Source organism: Macrobrachium nipponense, chromosome 9 (assembly GCF_015104395.2).
Source record: "Macrobrachium nipponense isolate FS-2020 chromosome 9, ASM1510439v2, whole genome shotgun sequence".
Taxonomy (NCBI): domain Eukaryota; kingdom Metazoa; phylum Arthropoda; class Malacostraca; order Decapoda; family Palaemonidae; genus Macrobrachium; species Macrobrachium nipponense.
The window spans coordinates 77,053,463-77,077,997 of NC_061110.1; the positions used below are offsets into that span (position 1 = coordinate 77,053,463).

At 37.2% G+C, this 24,535-nt stretch overlaps 1 protein-coding gene across 1 annotated transcript in view; it reads right to left on the reverse strand.

Moving 5' to 3' along the window:
• Positions 1-24,535, reverse strand: part of LOC135218667 (GTPase-activating protein and VPS9 domain-containing protein 1-like) — a 387,415-nt gene that overhangs the window by 57,565 nt on the left and 305,315 nt on the right. The window contains exons 18-19 of the mRNA XM_064255113.1: positions 3,677-3,791; positions 2,902-2,974 (exon numbers count right to left, since the gene is read on the reverse strand). Of these exons, the coding sequence (XP_064111183.1) occupies positions 2,902-2,974; positions 3,677-3,791 (188 nt within the window). The remainder of the gene's footprint in view (positions 1-2,901; positions 2,975-3,676; positions 3,792-24,535) is intronic.

Below are 24,535 nucleotides of genomic sequence, written 5' to 3' on the forward strand. Positions count from 1 at the left end.
TTTCGCCTCTGACCTTCGGTTTTGTGACACCAGGGCGATTTATCCCGAAAATAAACCATTTTTCAAAATTCTATCCTCCTCCTTGATATTTAATATTAAGACCTGGGATTACTACCATATATAGACCTGATGTAGACCTCCAATCGAATGAAGTGTTTTTTTTCTAAAAGTCATTTTTTTGCTAGATATGAATTTTTCAATATGGTAAAAAAAATAAACCCTATAAATCAGGAGAAAAAAATTTAAAAAAAAAAATATGAAACAAAAATTGGATAAAAGGGCTTGATTTGATTGTTCTATAATGTCTTTCTGAGTTATATACCAAATTCCAATGTTATAGCTTTAAAACAGACTAATGTGGAAGATAGATTTTGAAGGTCAATAAGTATAGTTTTAAGATACGGGCGTTCAAAATTTTCCTTCGTATTTCTATAAAGACAATGTTAATAAATAATGATTATTATGAATATATATTTCTTTTTTGTGTATTAATAAACCAAAACTATTTTATTTATCATAATTTAATCATAAATAATGATTCCTTTGCTCATATATCGCAGCCTGGGGCACTGCTTGAAGCAAGATGGGGCACTCCTTCCTACGCAATTCTCTCTCTCCCCTTCACTAACTCGGCTTATTACAGCGAATTTTCTTCTTCTGTATGTTAGCGAGATGTTTTCCTTGTATTTTCCTCTTTGCCATGATGAAATTCTTGCCCGAAACAAAGATAAACAAACGTAAAATGGAAGAGAATGTCAAGAGGTGAAACTCGAAGGCGTACTCTTTTTTTACAAAGACAATTTAATAAATCATGATTATTATGAATTTCATATTCCATTTTGGGTATTGAAAAACCAAAACTTTGTTATTTATCATAAATGAAGATCTCTTTGCTCAAAGATCGTAGCCTTGGGCATAGTGTGATGTGTGCTGTCAAGCAAGACGGGGCCGTTACTAAGCAACCCTCCCCTCTCTCTTCACTAACTACGCATATATTATGATATTCTGTAATAATACTTGAGCGATTTTTCTTCGTCTGTATGTTAGCGAGATGTTTTCCTTGTCTTTTCCTCATTGGCATGATGAAATTCTTGCCGAAACATACATAAACATATGTAACAGCGGGCGAATGGCAGAGGTGAAATGGAACGTGTAGACTACTTGAAGTCTGTGATCGCACTAAATCAGGACTGGACTTGGCAGCTGAGCCTGAAGTCTCCTTCTCGACTCGGGGAATGTCTACAGATGCCATTTCTCCCAATATCTTTGACAATAATTATCAAAATTTACGATAATAGAAGAAATATTGCATTTTCTTGTACAGATCAATATTTTAGGCTTATTGAGTTACGATAACTAATTACCCTGTAACTACGAAAGTAAGAGGAATTTTGACGAAGTATTTCATATACGTATTCTCAATTGCCATATGAAGCTCCATGAATTTTTTCATGACTTTGCATTTTTCGCCCTATACCACCATATATAGGGGTTCCGGCCGGCCCCCTTAATATCAGGATTCTTTCCAATTTTAAATTAATAGATTTATGAGGATCTACTTCCTAGCCTAGCCTATGGCGCTCGGTCAACCATCTTATCATGGCCAAATTTGGTGTATGTAGGGCAGTTATTTTACTACAGTATGTATTTAAAAATGAAAAAAGTGTGTTGAATGGTATGTTATTTTGCAATTTATGTGTATTTATAGGTAATGTTTTTTTATAAAAAGGCAAGGTTAGGGTAATAACTAGTGGTATGGAGGAGTGATGTAGTACGCAGTTGCATTTGACAAGAGAGAGAGAGAGAGAGAGAGAGGCTGATTATTTTGGTTGTTGTTTTGCTAGGTTATTTGTGTTCATTGGAGGCACCAGGAAGGGTTTGGATGTTTCGTATTAAGGTAGTATGGGGAAGGTTTGTGTCTGTGGTTTTCCATTTTGAGAGAGAGAGAGAGAGAGAGAGAGAGAGAGAGAGAGAGAGAGAGAGAGAGAGAGAGAGAGAGAGAGAGCGAGAGAGAGAGAGAGAGAGAGAGAGAATAGTGTACGGTTAGTTAGTGAGTGAATTGCTTGTTGGAGGGGGTGAGAAGTGATCAGTCTGTATTTGGCAGTCAGTCAAGTGAGGCAGTTTTTTGGACAGAGGTAGTGAGTTGCTGTTGTATGTTCTTTGGATTGTTTTGATATTATGTAATTGAGTTTGTTGTGCTTGTGACCATCTGAAGGTTGTTGAGCTTGTGAGTTTCTGTTGTGTTAGATTTGTGAATTGTTGTGGTTGTGAGTTGTTGTGAATTCTTGATGTTGATTGGTGTTTGTTTGTGTTATGGATTTGTTGTTTTGAATTGTTGTGTAGTCTTGATGTTAGTTGGTTTTAGAATTGTGATGTTTGTTGAGCTGTGTGAAGTTTTGGTGTCTTAGGCGTTAGTTTGTGTAGTGATTTGTCGGGTTGCTTTGAGTTGTTGTATGGTTTTAGTGCTTGTTTGGTTTTTTTGGTGTATGATATTCAGCAGTTGTTTGTGTCTCAACGACTGAATCAAGTGGGCAACACAGTCTCTCGCCCTGAATTAATTTCTTGTTATATGGTGAGTACATAGATTTTGAGAGTTATGTTTATTTTCCCCGCTGAACCAACAGTCCTGTACTGGAATAGCAATGTTAAGAGGAAAGTATGGCTGGGGGTAATTGTGAGACGGTACAAGTAAAGTAAATGTGTGGAAGTCTGTATTTAACTTGCTTAGCTTTGATTCCGCCACAGTGGTCAAGAACGGATTAATCCATTTTCAGTTATTCCTTGTGGGAAAAATGAATTCAGATCTCGAAAAAATCGCATCTCGCCACTTCTTCTAGAACGAATTAGAATCGAGGTCCGGGGCTCTACTGTATACTGTTATACATAATAAAAACACCTTACCTTTGGTATTCTAAGATCTTTATGCGCTGGTGTGACCACAGCAGACAGTTTCTTCATGTGTTCATGAAGAACCCTGAAATAAACCATTTAACATTAACACTAGATACTACTTTGAGGGCTGTACTCTTTTTAATGACATGAAAGCCTATTACTACTTTAAATTACTTTAATCAAAGTTATACATATATAATAGAGAGAGAGAGAAAGAGAGGTATAGACAAAAATTTTTATATGATTGCCAATTCTTCATTTTTTTAAGACAATGGTTAAATTAATAAAAAAAAAAGCACAAGAAAACTTCACAAATAGCTGGGAATCATGTTCAAAGTTTGGCATACCTTAAGAAAATGGACATATTTTGCTAATTAATTATTTATTTCAGTTCAAGATATCACCTTAAACCACACCTCTTGAAGAACACAAGGTGCATAAATGAATCAAATTCCAATAATCATATCTTTCATTTTGTGCAGAATGCTTGTTCAATATAAACATCAGATAAAAGTTGCATTCATCTTAACTAACTTTTACCCTATATGAATAATAATTATCATTATCTTACCTGCTGTTATGATGAAAAACATAATTTATGTAACACGTGACAAACATTTTTATATTATGTGATAATTCAGTCAAAATTAATAAATCGATACAAATAATTTTTAATTAACAACATCCTTAAATTTAAAACGTGGAACCCTTAAGAGCATTTCATTTGACATAAAAAAATTTTTAAAAATATTTCATGCACAAACGGAAAGTTATATATACTAACTGGTCTCTTGAAACATCACCATCTCCATTTGGGTACAAGGCATGTATGTAGATGTGTGACATAATAACCCTCTCCAGAGCTAACTGGGCTGCTTCAAGCTGCTCATTTGTACTACCTGGAACGATACAATAATCCCCAGTAAGCATATATAAACATGCAGTGATGTCCTGTATCATCACTCATAGTCTTAATAACTCTCTACCCCTGTGTTCTGAAATGTCAACAGGAATGCATTTTAAATAAATGATGAACAAGGAGCTCTATGAATGAGGATGAGGAAAAAGTGATATGCAAAAACTATACTGTCACAACAGCCATCTTGAGTTCAAATTTTCTTCTGTATCAATTAAAGTCAACGCCCGTATTTGCATTCTCAAGATTCACGGACTCACATATTGGAGGGTTTTTCTTTGGACCACACCTACCCATTATTTGTGGGGAATTCGCCTATTCGTGGCTTTTTCCGACATAAATATTCACCAATTAGTATATTATATTGTTATTTTCGTGACTAAGTACATTTTTATGATACAAAAATGACTAATTTTAAAATATTAATATTGTATTGCTAAGTCTCTCTCTCTCTCTCTCTCTCTCTCTCTCTCTCTCTCTCTCTCTCTCTCTCTCTCTCTCTCTCTCTCTTAGAGAAGCATATTATTTTTATAATAAGTAAATGATTTACTAATTTTCAAATATTAATATTAATGTAAACAGCAATACGTATAATATAAATTCATTAAAAAAAAATACCATAGTGAATTAGTAAGATTTTGTTTATAAATTTTAGAAAATATGTAAGAATAAAGGAAAATCCCAGTCCTCCTGCATCTTTCTTTCTAACTCCAGGTACTAAAGCAGTCAAAAATATCATGTAATGTGACAGGAGGGGAAGGAGCTGTTATGTTGTGTTGCCACAAAATGCTCATGTAATCTCTCTCTCTCTCTCTCTCTCTCTCTCTCTCTCTCTCTCTCTCTCTCTCTCTCTCTCTCTCTCTCTCTTACTGAGACAAGATAATTTTTATGGTACATGTATGTATATGTTTATTAATATTTTCAAATAATAATAATATAACTGTACATAATTACAAAATTCATATGTGATAGTATTTTAAAGAAATACAATAATCTTTCCATTTCACTCTTAAATAAGGATAATGCTCTCTCTCTCTCTCTCTCTCTCTCTCTCTCTCTCTCCTCTCTCTCTCTCTATCTCTCTCCTCTTACAGAGATGTATGTTTTTTGTATGATAAATAATGATTTATTCTCATTTTCATTTTTATTATATAAAATTAAATATAAAACAGCAATGACATCAACTCATTAAAGAAAATGCTAATGTGAATTAGTAAGATTTTAGTTTATAAATTACAAAAACTATGTAAGAATGATGGAAATCCCAGTCTTCTCTTTCTAACTCCAGGTAGTAAAGCTGTCAAATACATCAAGTAATGCGACAGGAGGGGGAGCAGGGTGTTCTGTTGTGTTGCCACTAAATGTTCATGTAATTTCTCATTTCTCTCTCTCCTCTCTCTCTCTCTCTCTCTCTCTCTCTCTCTCTCTCTCTCTATCTTTACCCAGCATCCTCATGCATGTATTTTAGGTCTCTCTCTCTCTCTTACTGAGACAAGAGAATTTTTATGGTACATGTAGGTACCGTATAATTTCCGTGTAAAAGATGACCTTTAAATCCTAAGATTCACCCCTAAAAATTGAGGGTTGTCTTATACTACAGTTATACAAATCAAACCTTGAATTCTAAGATGTGTATCGGTACGCTAGCCTCAGCCTCGGTGCTATAGCCTAAACACTAACATGCATGAAAGTTCACTTTATGAAATAAACTGGTAATAAAGGTAATAAACCATTTTTACCTTATAGTATATTATTGGCATATCTTCTCAACAAATAGCCTATTTCACAAATAATTCTAAATCAGTGAAACAAACTTTTATCTTTGCGATCCCAGCTGAGAAAATGTAAACATTGAGTTATGGTTGTGCTGATGCGCTCACAGAAACATTTTTCTTGCAGTACTCTTTTTAGAAATCTCAATGGTGGTGTAATTACGGTAGTAATAACTTTTGGGATAACATAATATTAATTTTTCATTAAAAGTTTCTCATACATATCATAAGATTGGCCACATGTGCCATCATAATTCTAGTCTGGTTCTGGTGAGTTGTCTTCGGATTCGTTGTTGATATCATACAAATCATTTTCGGTACCATCCCTGATTTTATGACTCTCTTTTCACGTTCCCCCATCCTTTTATAACAAAAATGCAGAGAACATCAAGTGGGGCAGCACTCAAAGCTGTTTGTAACTATATTTAGAACAACAGTCATATGTGTAATAAATACATTTTTAGTATTACAGAATCTGTAAATAAAAACCCATGACCTGAGGTCATGGCATTAGGAGGGTCCTACGTGACCAATGCAGATCTAGATTATGCTATGCGCTGTCTGCAGTAGCCTGGTTTTAAAAAATCTGTTTTAGATATGTCATCGTTTTGCATTACTGATAACTTTGCACAACAACTTCCATGGGAAGCGGTTGACCTGTTAACCTACGCCGGAAACTTGTAACTTCCGAGCCGGCGGACTACGTATGTTTTTATATGAATCGCTGAGATAGCTAATGTTTCGCTATCGACGTGATGCTTTAGAAGTGCAGTTCTTTACCAGCGATCAAACATATCGGTCTCCCGACCGAACTGTCTCTCTTATTATGGAGTTACAGAATAAAGTTGTTATACCTTTTTCAAACTTGTCCTGTTTGAATCCTCTCCTTAGTTTAAGAAGAACCACTCTACTAAGATATCACATAGGAGACGGAAGGAACCAGAAATACTTACGAATGACAGTCGTAAGGAGAAACAAACAGTCTTTCGCAAAAGCGAAGAGACTAAAATTGGTGGCAGCTTTAGACGAAGAATAAGATTAACAAGACCCATATCAGCCGACCGAAGAACTACAATAACCAACTTCCACCTACAAAATCAATACTAGACAGAAGAAATGGGATCTTCAATCAACGCAACATTTTATGAAGACGAAGATATGTCCTTCATCGAGAAGAATACAAGCATCAACATCGACGTTTGAGTGACTGTTGTCACTTATCTCCGAGAATCAACACCGGACGAGGGCAGCATCGAACTTCAACAGAAAGAAGAAAACACATAAAGGAAACACAAAGGAAACAACGCGCGATCACTAGCAAGGACGCAAAGAGTAGGGCAAGAGGAAGACATGCGAGGAAGGAGGCTGTGACGTCATCAATCTTGGACTTCTTCATGCAACGTGAGCCAGAGAGGAGACCGTGACGTCATCACGACTTCCGACGCGAAGACGACAGGAACTGTGACGTCATCCCATGTCAACAATCCTTCAGCATATAATCCTGAGCTAAGTACCATTTTATCTATTCAGGTTTTTTCCTCAGTGAAGTGTTGTTCATCAGGAGTTGATCGTCCAGTATTCTGGGGGTGAGTTGTTCGCCATCTTAATCTTCCTTCATTACAGAGTCAATCTTCAACTACGAGTTCTCGCCCGCAGATTATTTTTTTTTTCTTCTCGTTGTTGCTAATCGTTTCTTGCAGGAATTCTCCATATTATATTTTTATCAAATTATCTGTATTTTTGTATCTTTTGGGGGATTTTCCTATTACTATAACACATTTATACAGTATATTGCATATGCGTTTACGTAGTGGTCGAGTGTACTCTTATAGATATTTTGATAGGACCGCAAGGAATAGAAGTGATAAGAAAAAAGTAAAAGTGAACATGGCAACTACTCCGGCTGGCAACCCCAATGTGGTGACTCTCGTGAGCGCGAGGTCAGCAATTGTCCCTTTTCAAGGTCGGGTCAATGGGTTCCTGCCTCAAAATGTTGAGGCATGGATCTCATCTGTAGACGCTCATTTAAATGCAAAAAGCATCACAGACCCAGCAGTACAATTACAGGAGGCCAAAGCTTCATAGACTTTGCTAAAGGAGCCGCAAGTGCTTATCTAAGGGGTGTTTCTTTCCAAGAGGCGACTACATGGGACGAGTTCAAAATCAGATTACGTGCCGTGTATGGGGGTGAAGAGGCTTTAGAGATAGTACTGGCATTGAGAAATATCCTTAACCAAGCCTCCATGACTCAGCTTAATGTTGTCGAGCGGGCGGCGCTAATTGCCGACCAGCTAAATGAATATCAAGTTAGTTTAATTAACTCCGGGTGGGTTACGAGTGCCAGAATCGCTGTGAAAGATTTTATCCGTTTAATTTACCTTACGAGTATTACTGCAATGTTGCCTGAAGCTTTAGTGCGGTGTTTTGACAAAAAATTGCAGCCCAGCAGTACGGAATTAGATGTGTATAAACAAATAAAAAAACACACATGTCCCTACAAATGTACCGACCTAGATCCTTCGCTCATTCAAGTTTTTTGCAAAAAATGAGAATAAGCCACAACAAGTAAACGTGGTACATAAATAATAATAATCAAGTTGCAGGGATGGTTTGTTATAACTGTAAACGACCAGGTCACATGATTTCAAACTGTCGGAGGCGTTTTTGTTCCAATAAACATAATAGTTCCATTCCATTCATATTATCGTTGCTACCTCAGGAATCAACAGCCAGAATCCCTACAAACACGCAACCAGTTGCCAGTGCAAATAAAAAGAAGGGGTCCATAGTACTATAAAAAGAAACAAGCAAACGGCAATGCTGCACAACGGCAGAAACAAACAAATCGTGCTTCAGGTACCTCTGTTCCTGGGCAGTCTAGCCAGAACTTGCAAGGTCAAGCGAATTTTCAAGGTGTGCTAAACAAAGCAAATACCACGTAGTTCCAGAAATAGGAGAGGGCGATGTTGGGTCATCAATATCAACATCTTTTGTATCAAATAATCAGTTTAATCATTTATCAGATCATTGTGAGGCAATTGATTTTCCTATGAAACACACGGCTGAATCCAAAAAATCTGTGCAGGTTCCCGTAGATTTGCAACAAATTCATGCAATTATTAGTCAAGACGAGTTACGACCAACCTTACATGCAGTAAATTTGGACCATAAGTCATTCACTTTGTTCTTTGATTCTGGTAGTCCACGTAATATCATGGATTTAAGGACTCATCATTTACTCTTTTCAAACTTCCCTATAGAGAAGTCCGGAATAAGGCTCTCAGGCATAGGAAATAATGAATTAAAGGAATGTGGTAGGAGTAACTCATGTTCAGTACAAGGTCGGTAAGCGCACGTTTTCCGATACCTTTATCGTTGTACAAAACATTAATATGTATCCCGCAGTAATTATCGGATACCCGTCTTAGGGCACTCACAAAATATTATCTTAGCACCTGCAAAACACGGCGTGTATATCAAAGGAAAATTCTATAAGTCTTCTAATACCCACCTACAATCAGTTTTAGATAATAAAGAAACAGACAGAGTATCACTTACATTGAAGAACCAATCACTGTCCATGAACCAAGAAATAATACATGCAAACCCACAGAACTCTCGCTCGCCCGTAAATATCAGCTTGCACGCAAACTCTCGATCCGAACGTAACTTCGAACATATTAGTGCGTGTAAAGAAAACCTTGCCAGATCTGAAACGTTAATCCTTTCCGAAACTCTGAAAACACACGATTATCCGTCACACAAGCCATTTATACAGTCGGCTCACAACAACAATGTCACATCGAAGTCTGTAATCATTTGAATACCACTTTAGTAATCCACAAAATCAACATATCTTGGATGCGGAAGTTTATAAACATCGCATTCTTACCAGTAGCTGAGATAAATCACGCTCAATCAGTTGCGGATGAATCCCTTTTGCAATCTATAAAGAACAAAATCAATAAGGAACATTCAAGAAGAAGAAATTCCAAGCAGAAATTTTTGAATCTTTTAACTGAATATCATGATGTTTTTTCCACTACGGATGGAACCTTAGGAAAAACGGATGTCATCGAGCATCAAATAAGGCTCAAGGACAAACAGAAAGTAATCTAATCTATGTATCTTTGTACCGACTTCCTATGAAATTTCAGAATGAGATAACAGAGGAAGTAGGTAAAATGCTAAAAGAAGGAGTCATTAGGAAATCAAACAGCCCTTATAATTTCCGTTAATAGTAGTACCGAAGATCGAACTTGGCGGATATGCGTCGATTTTCGTCGTTTAAATGAAGAAACAATCCCTGACCGATTCCCAGTACCATGTACTGATGATATCCTATCTCTACTAGGTCAGAACAAATATTTCACCAGCTTGGACCTACTAAAAGGATTTCATCAGATTCCGTTGGAACAAGAGAGTATCCCATATACTGCCTTCAGCACAGCCAGGGGACATTATGAATTTTTGCGTATGCCTTTTGGTTTACGTTGTGCTCCCATAACTTTTACTAGAATGATAAACATTGTGTTTGGAGACTTGTTAGGAGATATCCTACATGCCTACATGGACGACCTAGTAATCTTTTCCAATACATTAGAAGAACATCTACGTAAATTAGAGTTAGTGCTACAAAGACTAAGGCAGCATAATTTAAGGGTAAAGATAAGTAAGTGTGAATTTCTTAAAACAGAACTAGTCTATTTAGGTTTCACGGTTTCTAGTGAAGGTCTTAAAGTAGTCCATGATAAGGTATCGGCTATCCGTAACTTTCCGATACCTACTAACGTCAAGGGAATACAGCAATTTTTAGGGTGTAGCGGATACTATAGGAGGTTCATTAGGAACTACTCCATCATAGCCGCTCCCCTAACCGATCTTATAAAAAAGGGCGTAGATTTCATACGGTCTGAAATTCATCAACAGGCGTTCGATAAATTGAAAGATGAACTGTGTAGTTCTCCTATCTTGAAATTTCCTGACTTCGGTAAGGAATTCTTCATGCAACAGAGCCTCAGACCTAGGTAGGTGGTGGGGTAATTGCTTCAACAATATGATAAACAGTTTTTCCCTATAGCTTTTTTATTCACGTAAACTGAGACCTTCCGAAAGTAAATATGCAGTAATAGACAAGGAAGGGCTCGCTATTGTTAATTCACTCGTGCATTTTAAATTTATAAATACGGTTATCCCGTAAGGTTCTCACTGATCATAAGCCCCTAACCGACTTCTTTAAAGGCTTTAGTCACAGCTCTAAGCGAACTCGGTGGCACATGATCATCCAGGACTTTGGCGCGAGGATCGGGTATTTACCTGGGAAAGCAAATATCATTGCTGACGCATTATCACGCAACCCTTTCTTCATCTTGTACCGAGCCATTAGCTGAATTAATAGATATCTCAACCTCCACGCCCATTGTTAAAACTATATCTGAACAGGAAGATCTGGGCTGAGTGCTGAACTATTACAGACGGAACAAAGAAAAGATCCGCAAATAGAAAAAATCATCATTGCGTTAAACGGAAATCCGAAGGAAAAGGAATACATAAAGTATAAGCAGCAGAATTATATCATCAAAGATCTATCCTGTGTAGATCCGTGACGTGGAAAACCCGCAACACACCACAGTTGAATAACAACCAGGTGGTGGTACCTATCTCACTCATCCCACTGTCTTAAAATGGTTGCATGAAAATCCACTGCATCGACACCCGGGTTATTCCCTAATGTCACAGAAAGCCAAATCCTTATTTTATTGGCATACGATGCTTACAGATATAAAAAAGCACATAGCAAATTGTCGCACTTGTCAAGAATACAAAGGGCACACGAAGACACCTGTCAGCCTAGGGGCTTACCCCGTGCCAAATCAACCCTTTGAAAGAGTACACTTAGATTTATTAACAGGATTTTACGAGTCAGACAGAGGAAATAAGCACCTCCTAGTAATCATCGATGCTTTGACTCGATATACAGAACTGATAGCGCTTAAAACAAAAACCGCAGTCGAGTGCGCTAGAAAGTTTTACGAGTGCTACATTTGTAAACATGGAATTCCACACACCATTATATCAGACTCGGGCGGGGAGTTCAATAATCATTTCCTTAACTCCTTGTGCGAATTCCTTTGCATAAAGAAAATCAATACGCATTGATCTATCACCCAGAGTCTAATGGGCTAGTGGAAAGGGCAAATCGTAAGGTTTTAAACATTTTAAGGGTCACCTTAGGGGGGGCAGACCCCAACTGGGACATTGCCATACCTGCGGTACTAAGCACACTTAATCACTTGTATCATGTGTCTATTAAAATGACACCACACGAGGCACTGTATGGTATCCCAGCTAGAACACCTTTCCATGTACTAACGCCTACAACTAATTTATCAAATCCTCTAAAGGATGTTATGGATGCAAGCATAAGTTGATATAATATACTTCGTAAGAATCTAGAAGAAGCACAAATATAATGAAAAGAAATCATGATAAAATAGCTAAGCCAACTAGTAACATATGCCGTGGGCGATCAGGTATACATCCAAGTATACGTACGTAAAGGTTTAAATTATAAACTGACACCTAAGTTTGAAGGCCCGTTTAACATTTTAGAAATATTAACGGCCAATAGATTTAGGGTTCAAAATGTATCCAAACCCACTGATGTGAGAATAGTTCCATTGGCACATATCAGAATCTAAAGAAAGGTAGATGGAGTGAGGGAAAAAATGGTTGTATTTATGAAACTTGTATGATAATTTATATATATATATTAATCATATTTGTATGTAAAAACCTATTCTTTTACACGAGTTTATTACATATATTTTACTCATTGCAGGTTTTCAAAAATGAATCTGTTATTGTTAGGAGTGATATTGTGTGTTCAGACATCTTTGTTGTATGGAAATAGCGCTAAGACGAAAAGAAAATAGAATTTATCATGGCTCGATTATCGAGAGAGCAGACGACGTTTTTATAGTGTCAAGTAATATAGTCATAGAAGTGGATATGCAGCCCATATTTTGCCTGAAGATGACGTCCTTAACTTAAAGAATGACCTGATGAGGTTTTGCCATTTCGCTTAAGGAAATGCACCAACGTAATTTTCATGCTACTCAGGGATTTCGCTAGCTCAAACCCTAAGCGTCGCGGAATGTTGTCTTATGACATACAAAATAAAACCGCTGAGGCAGAGGAACTTGCTCGTGACTTGCTGATGTGGTCTGTGCGGTACAATAATCTCGAACGCCGCAAACCCGCTTATTCTGGCTGGACTAAACATCTTAGGATCTGTTGCGAATCTAGGCTTAGGAATTTCAAATCGCCTTAAGATAAATAATCAAAATAAAAGAATTGAGTTTTTGCTACACAAAACCGAATTAGCTTTGTCCTGAACTTCGCATCGGTTTCATTTATTGCAAATTCAATCAAATCAAAAATGAGTATAGTAAACAAACATTCAAATAATTCGATCAAGTTATGGAAGTTCAACATTTGCTGGCTACGTTAGCTACTATAGTTCGAAAATAGATCATATCCGTGTGAAAATATCACATTTTATTGAGGAAAATCAAAAGAATTATGTAGAAGCTATTACGTTAGCCGGACAAAGGGTTTGTTGTGTTATCTCCACACCTCAATGCCTATTAAAGATCTGACGTTAACTTTGGAAAACGGACGGGAGAAACTAGGTTATATTCCTTTATTAGACGCCCATAAAGTAGAGTTCTATTATAGCCTAATATCAGTCAGCGTTGAAAATTATAGGATTATGATCACTATACCTTTTGATTCTTCCGATGCTTGGCAATCATACAAAATAGCACCGTTTCCTACTTTCATGACGAATAACTCAAGTCCAGTAATAATCCAATTTGACGGGGCATGTTCTGATTTCTTCTGATAGGAAATCATTTACAGTCATTAAAGACTTAGATAAACTCACTCACTGTTCAGAAGCCATGAATAATAAAATTTGTACAGCTGACTCTTTTGAATTCTATCCTATATCAACGGATTCATGTGAGTTAGGCATAGTGCTAAACGGCTCTCTCTCTCATACAAGCGAAGGTTGTCTGGGGAAACTTTATCCTTTTTACAGTAATAAATTCAATTACAGAATGAATAATGGCTCCTGGATCCGTTACGACAAAGCCGGTTTCCACGTCGTATGCCCGGATGGGACCACCGCCCATTCCCCAATCTTTGTAGCAGCTGATGGTTGTACGGGGACATCTACAAACTACACCGTCAGAGGGGTCAACACGATAATACGTGAGAAGGCGTATTTTGCGAACTATACTTGAGCGTCTACAATTATCCCATCACTACCTCTCCCATACAACGCGCGGTTGGCTCATCGTTTGACGCAACTGGCTGAGATGAACCACGCGTCACCGACTTATGCAGGTGGAGAAAATCTTCGTTACTACATTCTGCTGGCCGTGTTCAGCGTGACGGCCATATTGGTTATCGCCGTCAACATCTTTGCTTGGCGTAGGCTGAGGCGCACACAGAAGGATCTCCAAGGAAACGTATTGTCCCGTCCAGATGACGTACCCGTTAAACTCAAGTCGTTTGAGTTTAGGGCCGCCTGAAACTGGCCATTTCGTTTTGTGCCTAGGGAAATTGTCTGAAATTGTGTTGTTTTGTGAAAGCGGATCTGTATGCTGGCAAAAATGTAGGACAAGAAAGACTCACGCCTTTGCATTTGAACCAGTTAAAGTATCTCCCGGGTGCACCTAATAAAATATTATAGCCCAATCTTATACATTAATATACTCCTAAAGGTATTTTTTGGGCACCTAATAAAATATACCAGCCCTATATATTAATCTGTACCATTATATTTACCTATTACAAAGAGTGACAAGTACTCTTTAACAATTATCCATGATCATGTTATAATCTGTCAGTAACCACTATTCTTAATCAGGTTACCTATTATCATATTAATCATGTATACATGTTAATCTTTTGATTTTTACCTTTTTATTAGTTTTGGGTACCTAATCATTATTATTACCAAACATGGATCTAGATTTTCCATGCATTTATCTTTGTTTATGAATATGTCAAAAGGGTATGTAACAGAACCTTTTTTATGCATTTAATCACTTATTATGTTTATACCTAAACGTATGTTACGAGCACGCTCCTAAGAAACAATGTTTAAAGTAACTTTTGTTATTCAAGGCTTGTATGGTAGCTGACCGAGCCTAATGTAATAAATACATTTTTAGTATTACAGAATCTGTAAATAAAAACCCATGACCTGAGGTCATGGCATTAGGAGGGTCCTACGTGACCAATGCAGATCTAAATTACGCTAAGCGCTGTCTGCAGTAGCCTGGTTTAAATCTGTTTAGATATGTCATCGTTTTGCATTACTGATAACTTTGCACAACAACTTCCATGGGAAGCGGTTGACCTGTTAACCTACGCCGGAAACTTGTAACTTCCGAGCCGGCGGACTACGTATGTTTTTATATGAATCGCTGAGATAGCTAATGTTTCGCTATCGACGTGATGCTTTAGAAGTGCAGTTCTTTACCAGCGATCAAACATATCAGTCTCCCGACCGAACTGTCTCTCTTATTATGGAGTTACAGAATAAAGTTGTTATAGAAGAACCACTCTACTAAGATATCACATAGGAGACGGAAGGAACCAGAAATACTTACGAATGACAGTCATAAGGAGAAACAAACAGTCTTTCGCAAAAGCGAAGAGACTAAAATATGAACGATAATGGTATATGATAATTATCGTTCATTATTGTATTGCTATTATTGGTTGTTTGAGAAAGGTGATAAAACATGAACAAACAACGGTTTCCCTTTTAGGCAATGTATGTATGGAAAACATGATATAGAATCAACATTATTAACCTAGCTTTGATAATTTCTGAAAGGAATGTATTTCTGAATTAAGTTCCATTTGGCAACTAAAACAGTGATGATGTTGGCAAAATGTGATTAGTTGATTACTTTTAGATGTAAACAAAACCAGAATGCAAATGGTGCATCATTGCTCTGTTCATATATTATATGCAATAATACATGCAATGTGATTACAGTAAAACAAGTTTTATTAAAATTATCATTATTCTCAATACAACTATTATTTGACTTTTACAAGTGGATATCTATCAGTGTAAACTAACCAAGGCTCTCTCTCTCTCTCTCTCTCTCTCTCTCTCTCTCTCTCTCTCTCTCTCTCTCTCTCTCTCTCTCTCTCTCTCTCTCTCTCTCTCTCTCTCTGGTATTTAGAAATCTGAACGAAGCGATTATTGTTATTGTATATTGACATAAACCGAATTGAGGAAAAGCTGATTGCTGACATCTTTACTGTATCTATCAAGCATTTATTAAGAGCTCCATTAAAATTGTCAAGTTGTTAAATCTCTTGGAATATTTTTGGCCTCAAGCGGAACATTCCTCTCCTAAACATGCTCTGCAAAAATTTAAACGGCATCATTGCATTGCAAGAAACGCTCCTCTGGCCACATGACCTTGCCATCTGCGATTCAATTCATGAAGACTTCAGAACCTTCTCGACTTCATCGATGCAAGTTACAGATCAAATCATAGCTGGTCGCCCGAAAGGGGAACTTTCTTTCCTGTGGCACAAATCGTTAGACAATATGATAAAGGTGATGACCTACAGGAGTGACAGATTGCTTGGGCTTCAAGTGACAGTAGGGAACTCTAAAATCCTAATAATTAATGTTTATATGCCATGGAAAATAACAATAATTTTGATATTTACTGCATGATCCTAGGGGAGTTACACAGTATTATTCAAGATTCTCCTGCTGATCATATTTGTATAATAGGGGACCTTAATTCTCACCCCACAAAACAATTTTATAATGAACTTACTCATTTCTGTCAAAATCATGCTCTCCAAATTAGTGATGTAATGCTCCTCCCTCCCTCCTCCTACTCATATGTACATAATAGAGTGGACGCAATTACAACCTCCTGACTGGACCACTGCATCACATCTCCACGGAACTTCATGATTCTATTAAGACCTGCAATATTCGCTACGATCTTGCAACGGGCTACAATCACATCCCATTACAGATGTCATTCAGTACCCCATCCCTCCCTACCGTGAACCCCCTAACTGACCGCCCACCAGCAGTTAACTGGGAGTTTAAAAACCAACAGAAAACCAGATACTTTAGGGCGACCACGGAAACCAGGTTGCGGTCAATAATTCAACCAGCTGACGCCTTTCTGTGTACCAACACAAAATGTAGAAATGACCACCACAAGAGGGATCTGAATGAACTCTAATCGAACATAATCTCCGCTATGCTTGCTTCGGGCAGGACTGCCTATAGATTTCGTCAAGGTAATTCTCGTAATGATAGGCCTGGTTGGAATGATCTTGGTTAAGGATCTGTATACATACTCACGAGAAATGTTTTTACTGTGGAGGCAAAATGGCAGCCCGAGGGAACGGACAACACTGCATTACTAATGAGGCAGGCGAGAGCGCAATTCAAACTTGCTCTTAAGCACTGCAGGTTAAATGAAAAACAACTAAAGAGCGAGCAATGTCTAGAAACGTAGAATCTGGTGATTACCCTCGTCTTTGGTAAGATATCCAGTCCTTAAATCCCAAAACTAAAAAGCTATCACAGAGAGTAGGGGAAGCAGTCGGAGACGAGGCTATCGCAAGGATGTGGGGTGATCACTTCAACAATATCCTGAATTGCATAAATGATCAGGATTCCCGAAGCGAGGTAGATAATCTCCTTAATGACAACATTCAATTTCATTTTGCAGACCGTATTACGCCAGGTAACATCAGTGATGCCATAAACAGCATACCTAATAATAAATCGCCCGGCTGTGGTGGTCTTCCCGCAGAGGCTTTCAAATTCTGCCATCCGATAATTTACATTTTGCTAGCTGCCTTATTCAATGCGTGCATAATTCACCAGTTTCTTCCAGACTCCCTACTCTTAGTTCACTTGATACCATTAATCAAAAACAAGCTAAAGGATGCAGCTGACCCTGGCAACTACCGGCCAATTGCAATCACAACGATCGCATCGAAGATACTTGAGTCGGTTCTTCTTGTGAGACTTCTTCCCCTTTCTACACACCACTGACAACCAGTTCGGGTTTAAAGCAAACCACTCAACCGACACCTGCATCTACATACTGAAAGAATTGCTGTACTACTACCTATCATCAGCTCTCCTGTTTTTCCTGTGTTTCGTAGATGTGAGAAAAGCATTTGACAGAGTAAACTACCTGAAGCTATTCCTGAAGCTGCATAAAAGGGGCACACCCCTATATCTAATTGGCATTTTACATTGCTGGTTCTCCACACAGCAATTCTGTGTCAAATGGGGCAACGTATTATCGTACACCTTCGGCTCCCTAAACGGGCTTCGGCAAGGGGGACATTTTCTCTCCATACCTTTTCTGTTTTAATACGTACACGATGCCTTGAATGTCAAACTGAACTCACTCCCAATCGGATGCACTGTCAATGAAACAACTATAAACAACCTCTGTTACGCCGACGATATGGTTCTGATTTCCCCATTAGTGTATGGCCTCCGACGACTCATCGACACTTGCCGCCAATATGCAGAGGAATTTGATATAATCTACAACGAAACCAAGACCCAGTGCATGTCGCTGCTCCCGAGATCGCTTAAGCATATTGCAGAACCACAAATTTTCCTCGGAAACAATCGGCTGGAATTTGTGCGCGAATTTCCGTATTTGGGTCACATTATTACCGACGACCTAAAAGATACAGCAGACATTGAACAGAGGCGTCGTAAAACTATGTGCAACTGGCAACATGATTGGAAGGAGGTTTGCTTTCTGTCACCAAGACGTGAAACTGCTGCTCTTCCGCTCGTACTGCTACAGTATCTATGGGTGTTCCCTCTGGACGAACTATACCCGAGAGACCATGAGACGTATCACTGTTGTGCACAAAGACATTCTGAGACGCCTCACAAACACTCCACGCTACCACTCCGCCACACAGATGTTCTTAGAAAACCACCTGGACAATTTAAAAATCATTGTAAGGCGAACAATGTCCAGCCTGGTAACCCGAGTGAGAAACAGAGGCAACTCGCCCATACAAAGCATCCTAAGGAGTGAAGCAAGAAGAAGATCTAAATTGTGGGAAAGATGGGAAAATGAGGCCTTTGTCCCCTAAAGGACTTAATCTCTGTATTAGCAAGATGTCATCTGCAGATTTTGTCATTATTATATTTATTGCTAATATTTTATTTTTTCATTATTACTGTGATTACTATCAAGTTAAAGTGTTTTTTTTTATACATTCAATTTATGTATTTAGCTCTGGACCTGACTACTGTAACCACCTAAGGTCTCTAGTTGAAACTTAAGTTATATAATTTGTGCACTAACTGTTATAACTCTCAATGCATTTTTTTTCTCACCAATATTATTACTATTACCAGTATTATGATTACTATCTTTTATGCTACCTCAGCTATTTTGTGGATAAGTGCCGATTACTCATTTTTCCTATCATGTTGACTAATATATCTAGATTGTGTATGTTACTGTGTATTTTGTATATTCATTGTATATGGCCCTGAACCGAAATAAAGGATATTATTATTATTATTATTATTATTAAAACCCTACCATTCTCCTTAGTGGCTTTCATAAGTAAAAATAATATATATTTTTGTTCATCCCTCATGCATAGTGATCTCAAGAATGAATATCTACTAGTAAATTAATGCCGCAGGTTATAGCCGAGGCTGAATATAAAACTCATAATGGCCAGGCGGAAATGATGTTTGGAACTGGAGAAATTGCACCTAATGCTTATGCAACGTTTTCAACCAAACTTCACTAATTTACGATAAAAGGTATCTCTGAATTATATCTCTTCTAACAAATAATGGCAATGAAGATATCGAGAGTATACTCAAATCAGCCAAGATTTTAAGAATGTAAACAATATCAAACACAAATGACGTAGTACATGACAATGTTTATATTCTGTAATACAGTAACAATGATAATTAGTAATACAGTAATTGGATACAACAAGCAAAACCAACCTTTACTTAAGTCATCATTATTATAAATATAGTTATACATATTAATTTTTGCAAATAATCACTTTTATCCAAAGAAAAATTCAGTTTTGTAATTAACAAGTCGTCCTATACTACAGATATGAGATAAATTTATGAAAATTTGCCATGATTTTTTACCTTGTCTTATCTAAATTCTGTCTTATATGTGGATATACACTATTTGTTTATTAATATTTTCAAATAATAATAATAATAATAATAATATCTTGGGAGTAGACCCTCTTTTAAACAAGTCTTGTTGAAAAGGATTGCTGCATCAGCTCCATTAATTTTGTATAGAGTCTTCTCTATTTTCCTTATTAAGGATTTCTCAATGTTGCTGAAACTGGCAAGCAACCTCTTCGATATTGGTCCCGTCCTGAGGCATTATTCATCCTCGAGCAAAAACCCTTCCTTAATACGACACAGGAACCCTTCCTGCTGCCCACCTGTGTAAGGAAGACCCAGCCCCCCCCTCCAGACGAGAACACCAGTGCCCAGGACGGGACCAATATCGAAGAGGTTGGTAGAAATACCAGGAGTTACGTCACCACGGTCGCAGCCAATGAAAACCCGGCTCCAGGTGACGCAACACACCTGAGAAGATCAACGCGCCTCGAGAGTTTCCGACGCCTGGCCGCCAGCCAATGAAAAGTCGAGCACCCTCCGGGTCCTACAGGAGCATCCGTGAGCGCCTGCACGACCATGATATATAGCGAAGGACTCACCACTAAGATTCAGTCCTCTAGCAACCATCGCTGTGACCATGCCCTGGCAGATCTGGGCGAAACGTCAGAGAGAGAGAGAGAAGAGGAGAGAGAGAGATAGAGAGAGAGAGAAGAGAGAGAGAGAGAGAGAAACTTGTAACAGTAATATATATGTATATAGCAGTAATAAAGATAATTCAATATGACTACACTGGATTTGACGATCCCCTTTGGCACGTTACTTGCCTGTTTCAGCAACATTGAGAAATCCTTAATAAGGAAAATAGAGAAGACTCTATACAAAATTAATGGAGCTGATGCAGCAATCCTTTTCAACAATAATAATAATAATAATAATAATAATAATAATAATAATAATAATAATAATAATAATAATAATAATAATAATAATACAGGCAGTCCCCGGGTTACGACGGGTCCGGCTTACGACGTTCCTAGGTTACGACGCTTTTTCTTAAATATTCATTGAAAAATCCGCCCTGGGTTACGACGCTTATTCCGAGGTTACGACGCTGACGCTTCCGAGGCTCCGAGTTTACGACACTTTTAAAAAACACATACTATGATAAGATAAGAATCCTTTATAGTTTAGCACAGTTTCTCTCTCTCTCGTCTCTCTCTCTCTCTCATCTCTCTCTCCTCTCTCTCTCTCTCTCTCTCTCTCTCTCTTTGTATTTTCCAACGAAAATAATCACTATATTCTCTCTCTCTCTCTCTCTCTCTCTCTCTCTCTATATATATATATATACTACAAAGATGTATGTTTATTAGTATGATAAATAAATGATTTACTATTTTCAAATATTAATATTAATTTATACAGCAATAATATCAATTCATTAAAGAAAATACCATAGTGAATTAGTAAGATTTAAGCTTATATTTAAAAAATAGATTGAAGGAAATCCCAGTCTTCTTGAAGTAACTTCCAGTAACCTTTTTCCAGATCCAGGTACTAAAACTGTCAGCTATATATCAAGTTCTGTGACAGCCAGGAGGGGGAAGAGCTGGGGGAGAGCTGCAGTGTTGCAATCACGTGGTCCTGACATTTTACCCACCCCCCCTCTCTCTCTCTCTCTCTCTCTCTCTCTCTCTCTCTCTCTCTCTCTCTCTCGCTCTCTCTCTCTCTCTTACATATGTTTATTTGTTTTGTAATATAAATAAACTATTTACCTAATAAATAATGTTCAAATATTAATAAGATTAATAAAAGAAATAGCGATTCCCAGTCTTTAGCTATTGAGTAATTTATGGTTGATTCTACAGTCACTAGAGAAAATCTCAGAACTCAAATACTCTTACAAGTAATATATGGCTTCTAAGAAAATGTTATAACTGGTACATGTGAACATTGTTTTTCCATCAATCTTAAGACTGGCAGTATTCTTGGGTAGCCAAGTGGGATTCTGGATACAAATTTCACACTTCTGCACACCTGCAGATCCACAGATAGTGAACATATTTTTGGCTTGGCAGTATGTACAGTATTAGTGGTTTGTTTGCTTTTGGTGATAAAGTAATCAACAAACCATTTATTGGATGTCTTTTACCATACACTGCAATGTAAATCTCTAGTTTTTTCACGGGTAAACTCCTTATATATACTAAGGGAATTAAGGACTTCCTATATATTTGTGGTTGATATTTTTCTTCTGAATATTCTGTTTATTCATTACTTACACTGGATTTAATAGCTGATTTTTCTTATTTTTAATCACATAATCGCTTTTTCCATTTTTTCTATGCACTCTTTGGATGGCTTATGATAAGCCATTAATTTTAATTATAACTTTCCCTCTCTAATAGGTATTCCTGCGCTATATTGTAACTTTTTTAGTTTGGTACTGTATCTATGTTAAAGACAGTCTTCTGTTTTAGCATCATGGTATTGGCTATACATTAACACAATATGGTGATCTTTGTTTTGCTGCATTGCATGATCACTAGATCAGCAGTTTGCAAACATGCTGTTCTTACTACATTTTTTTATGCCCATATTTTGTACTTTGATTTTTGAACTGAAGGTTTAGTTATATATGGTCTCAGCCTCTGTTTTGGCCTAAAGTTTTAAATTTCAGAAGAAGACTGTCCACTGAATTTAATCCTTATCACTTAATAATTGTTTCTTTTTCTATGGAAATTGTAAATTTCACAGTTTTTAACATTATTATGCCTTCTTTGAAGAGTACAATATACTCTTTTTATTAATCAGCTCATCTTTATTGTTATGTAATATAACAGTATCTTGTACACTAATTGAGTCCTTAAATAACAAAAGGAATCATACTCAATACCTGACAGCAATAAAATACCAGAACATTTGTCACAACACTATTATGTTGTACGTGATGATCTAGGACGAGGAGCTCTAGTTCAAAGGAAAAAAGTTATTGACTGGGAAAGTGTCTAACTGATTTTCAATCACATGATCCCCAGTTTTTGAAAGTGGACAAAAAAAAAGGTGGAGTACTCCTTTAATCTACAAACAGCAAGAGGTAACGCACACACACACACACACATACTATGGCTTAACACAGTTTAATCTTCAGTTAAAAAATGCTCTCTTGAATCCCATCAGCATTGTCAATAGCCACGATCTTCCTGCAGCACAAACAGTACAATTTTTTGCACTGAGTGAATAAAAGTAGCCTGGAACCCCTCACTAATATCCAACCAATCATGCACATCAGAATTCATCATCCTCTTTTCATCAGCATTTGAAACCACACTGCCAAGGATCTTAGCCTTAATTCCAATAAAATCAAGAATGTCACCTTCCTTATCTTTAAGCAACCGATTCTAGGCACTGTAAAACATCATCCAAATAATGTGCCTACATGCAATCACCTGGTTAGAGATATGTGGCTTAATGTTACAGTTTTCTTAAATTAGTTCCCATATGCTGACAGCAAGGTCCTCCTCCTCATGCGCTTGGTCTCATGATACAAAATCACCTCCTTGAAGAACAGAAACTGACAGCATAACCCAGCTGTGTGAAGGATGCCTTGATCCACTGGCTGCACACAACTTGTACTAGTGGTAAACATACACTGTTTACGGACACTAACGCTGTAGTGTTGTTAATTACAATCACAGTAAGAATGCAAACTTGCCTAATTTAAAGCTATTCAAACTGAAATTTTACAATAACTGGAGTAATGATGAAGTGGAATGCCTTGCTAAAAATCTCTGGTCTAAACTGTGTCCAGGAAAGGATGAAGAATAGCAATTACAAGATATCATTCATACAATCTTTTGAGATGCACAATAATGCTGCCTTACTCACAACAAAGTACTACTTAAGCTTGTGGCTACCATCTGCATTTACAGCCACATACACAGAAAGCCTATTCTTGTACAATTTTCATCCTGGGAAGAGGAAGTGAAATGGGTGTTCATATGTGTAGGAGCGCATGTAATAAACACCAACATAAATCCCCATTTTTTTTTTTTCCTTTTCAAATATTCTTATCTCCCTTTTTATACAAATTATTCTTATTCCCTTATGTTATATCACTTGTACAGCAACTCTATTTATTTACCTCTCTATAAATTCTAATGCATATAAACATAACCATGGTTAATACTTAATCTTCTTTTGGTACTGTCATTTTATTTATGAGAAGTTGAGAAATTCCAGGTTGGACCTAAGTCAATCCAAACAGCCTACAAATGAGAAACAATACTTTCCTAAATAGCTGTTCTACAAATACCTGGATCTAATATTTACCCATGAGAATCTTTAGTACACTGACAGCCAAGGTTGAAAATACACTTTAACGTTTCTGTAGGTTACCATTCAACTTTACATTCCTTTATATTCCACATGCATCCATAACTACATGTTCAAGATTATACCTAGTAAATGAACAAAAGGTCAGGCCTGGAGTATATAGGTGGAAAAGTGCAAAAAATGTAAAACTACAAAATACAATTAAAACAAGTAAAGATTCAAGCAATTAGCTTTACGTAGTATCCCTGTCATGGCCCCATGTTCAACACACAGGGCTACGACTCTGGAGGGTTAGTAAGATTATATATTGTATAATTGTTATTGGTATTTTATGCATTGTTCAAATATGGTGGGTGTCCTATATATGGACAGCATATGGTTGAT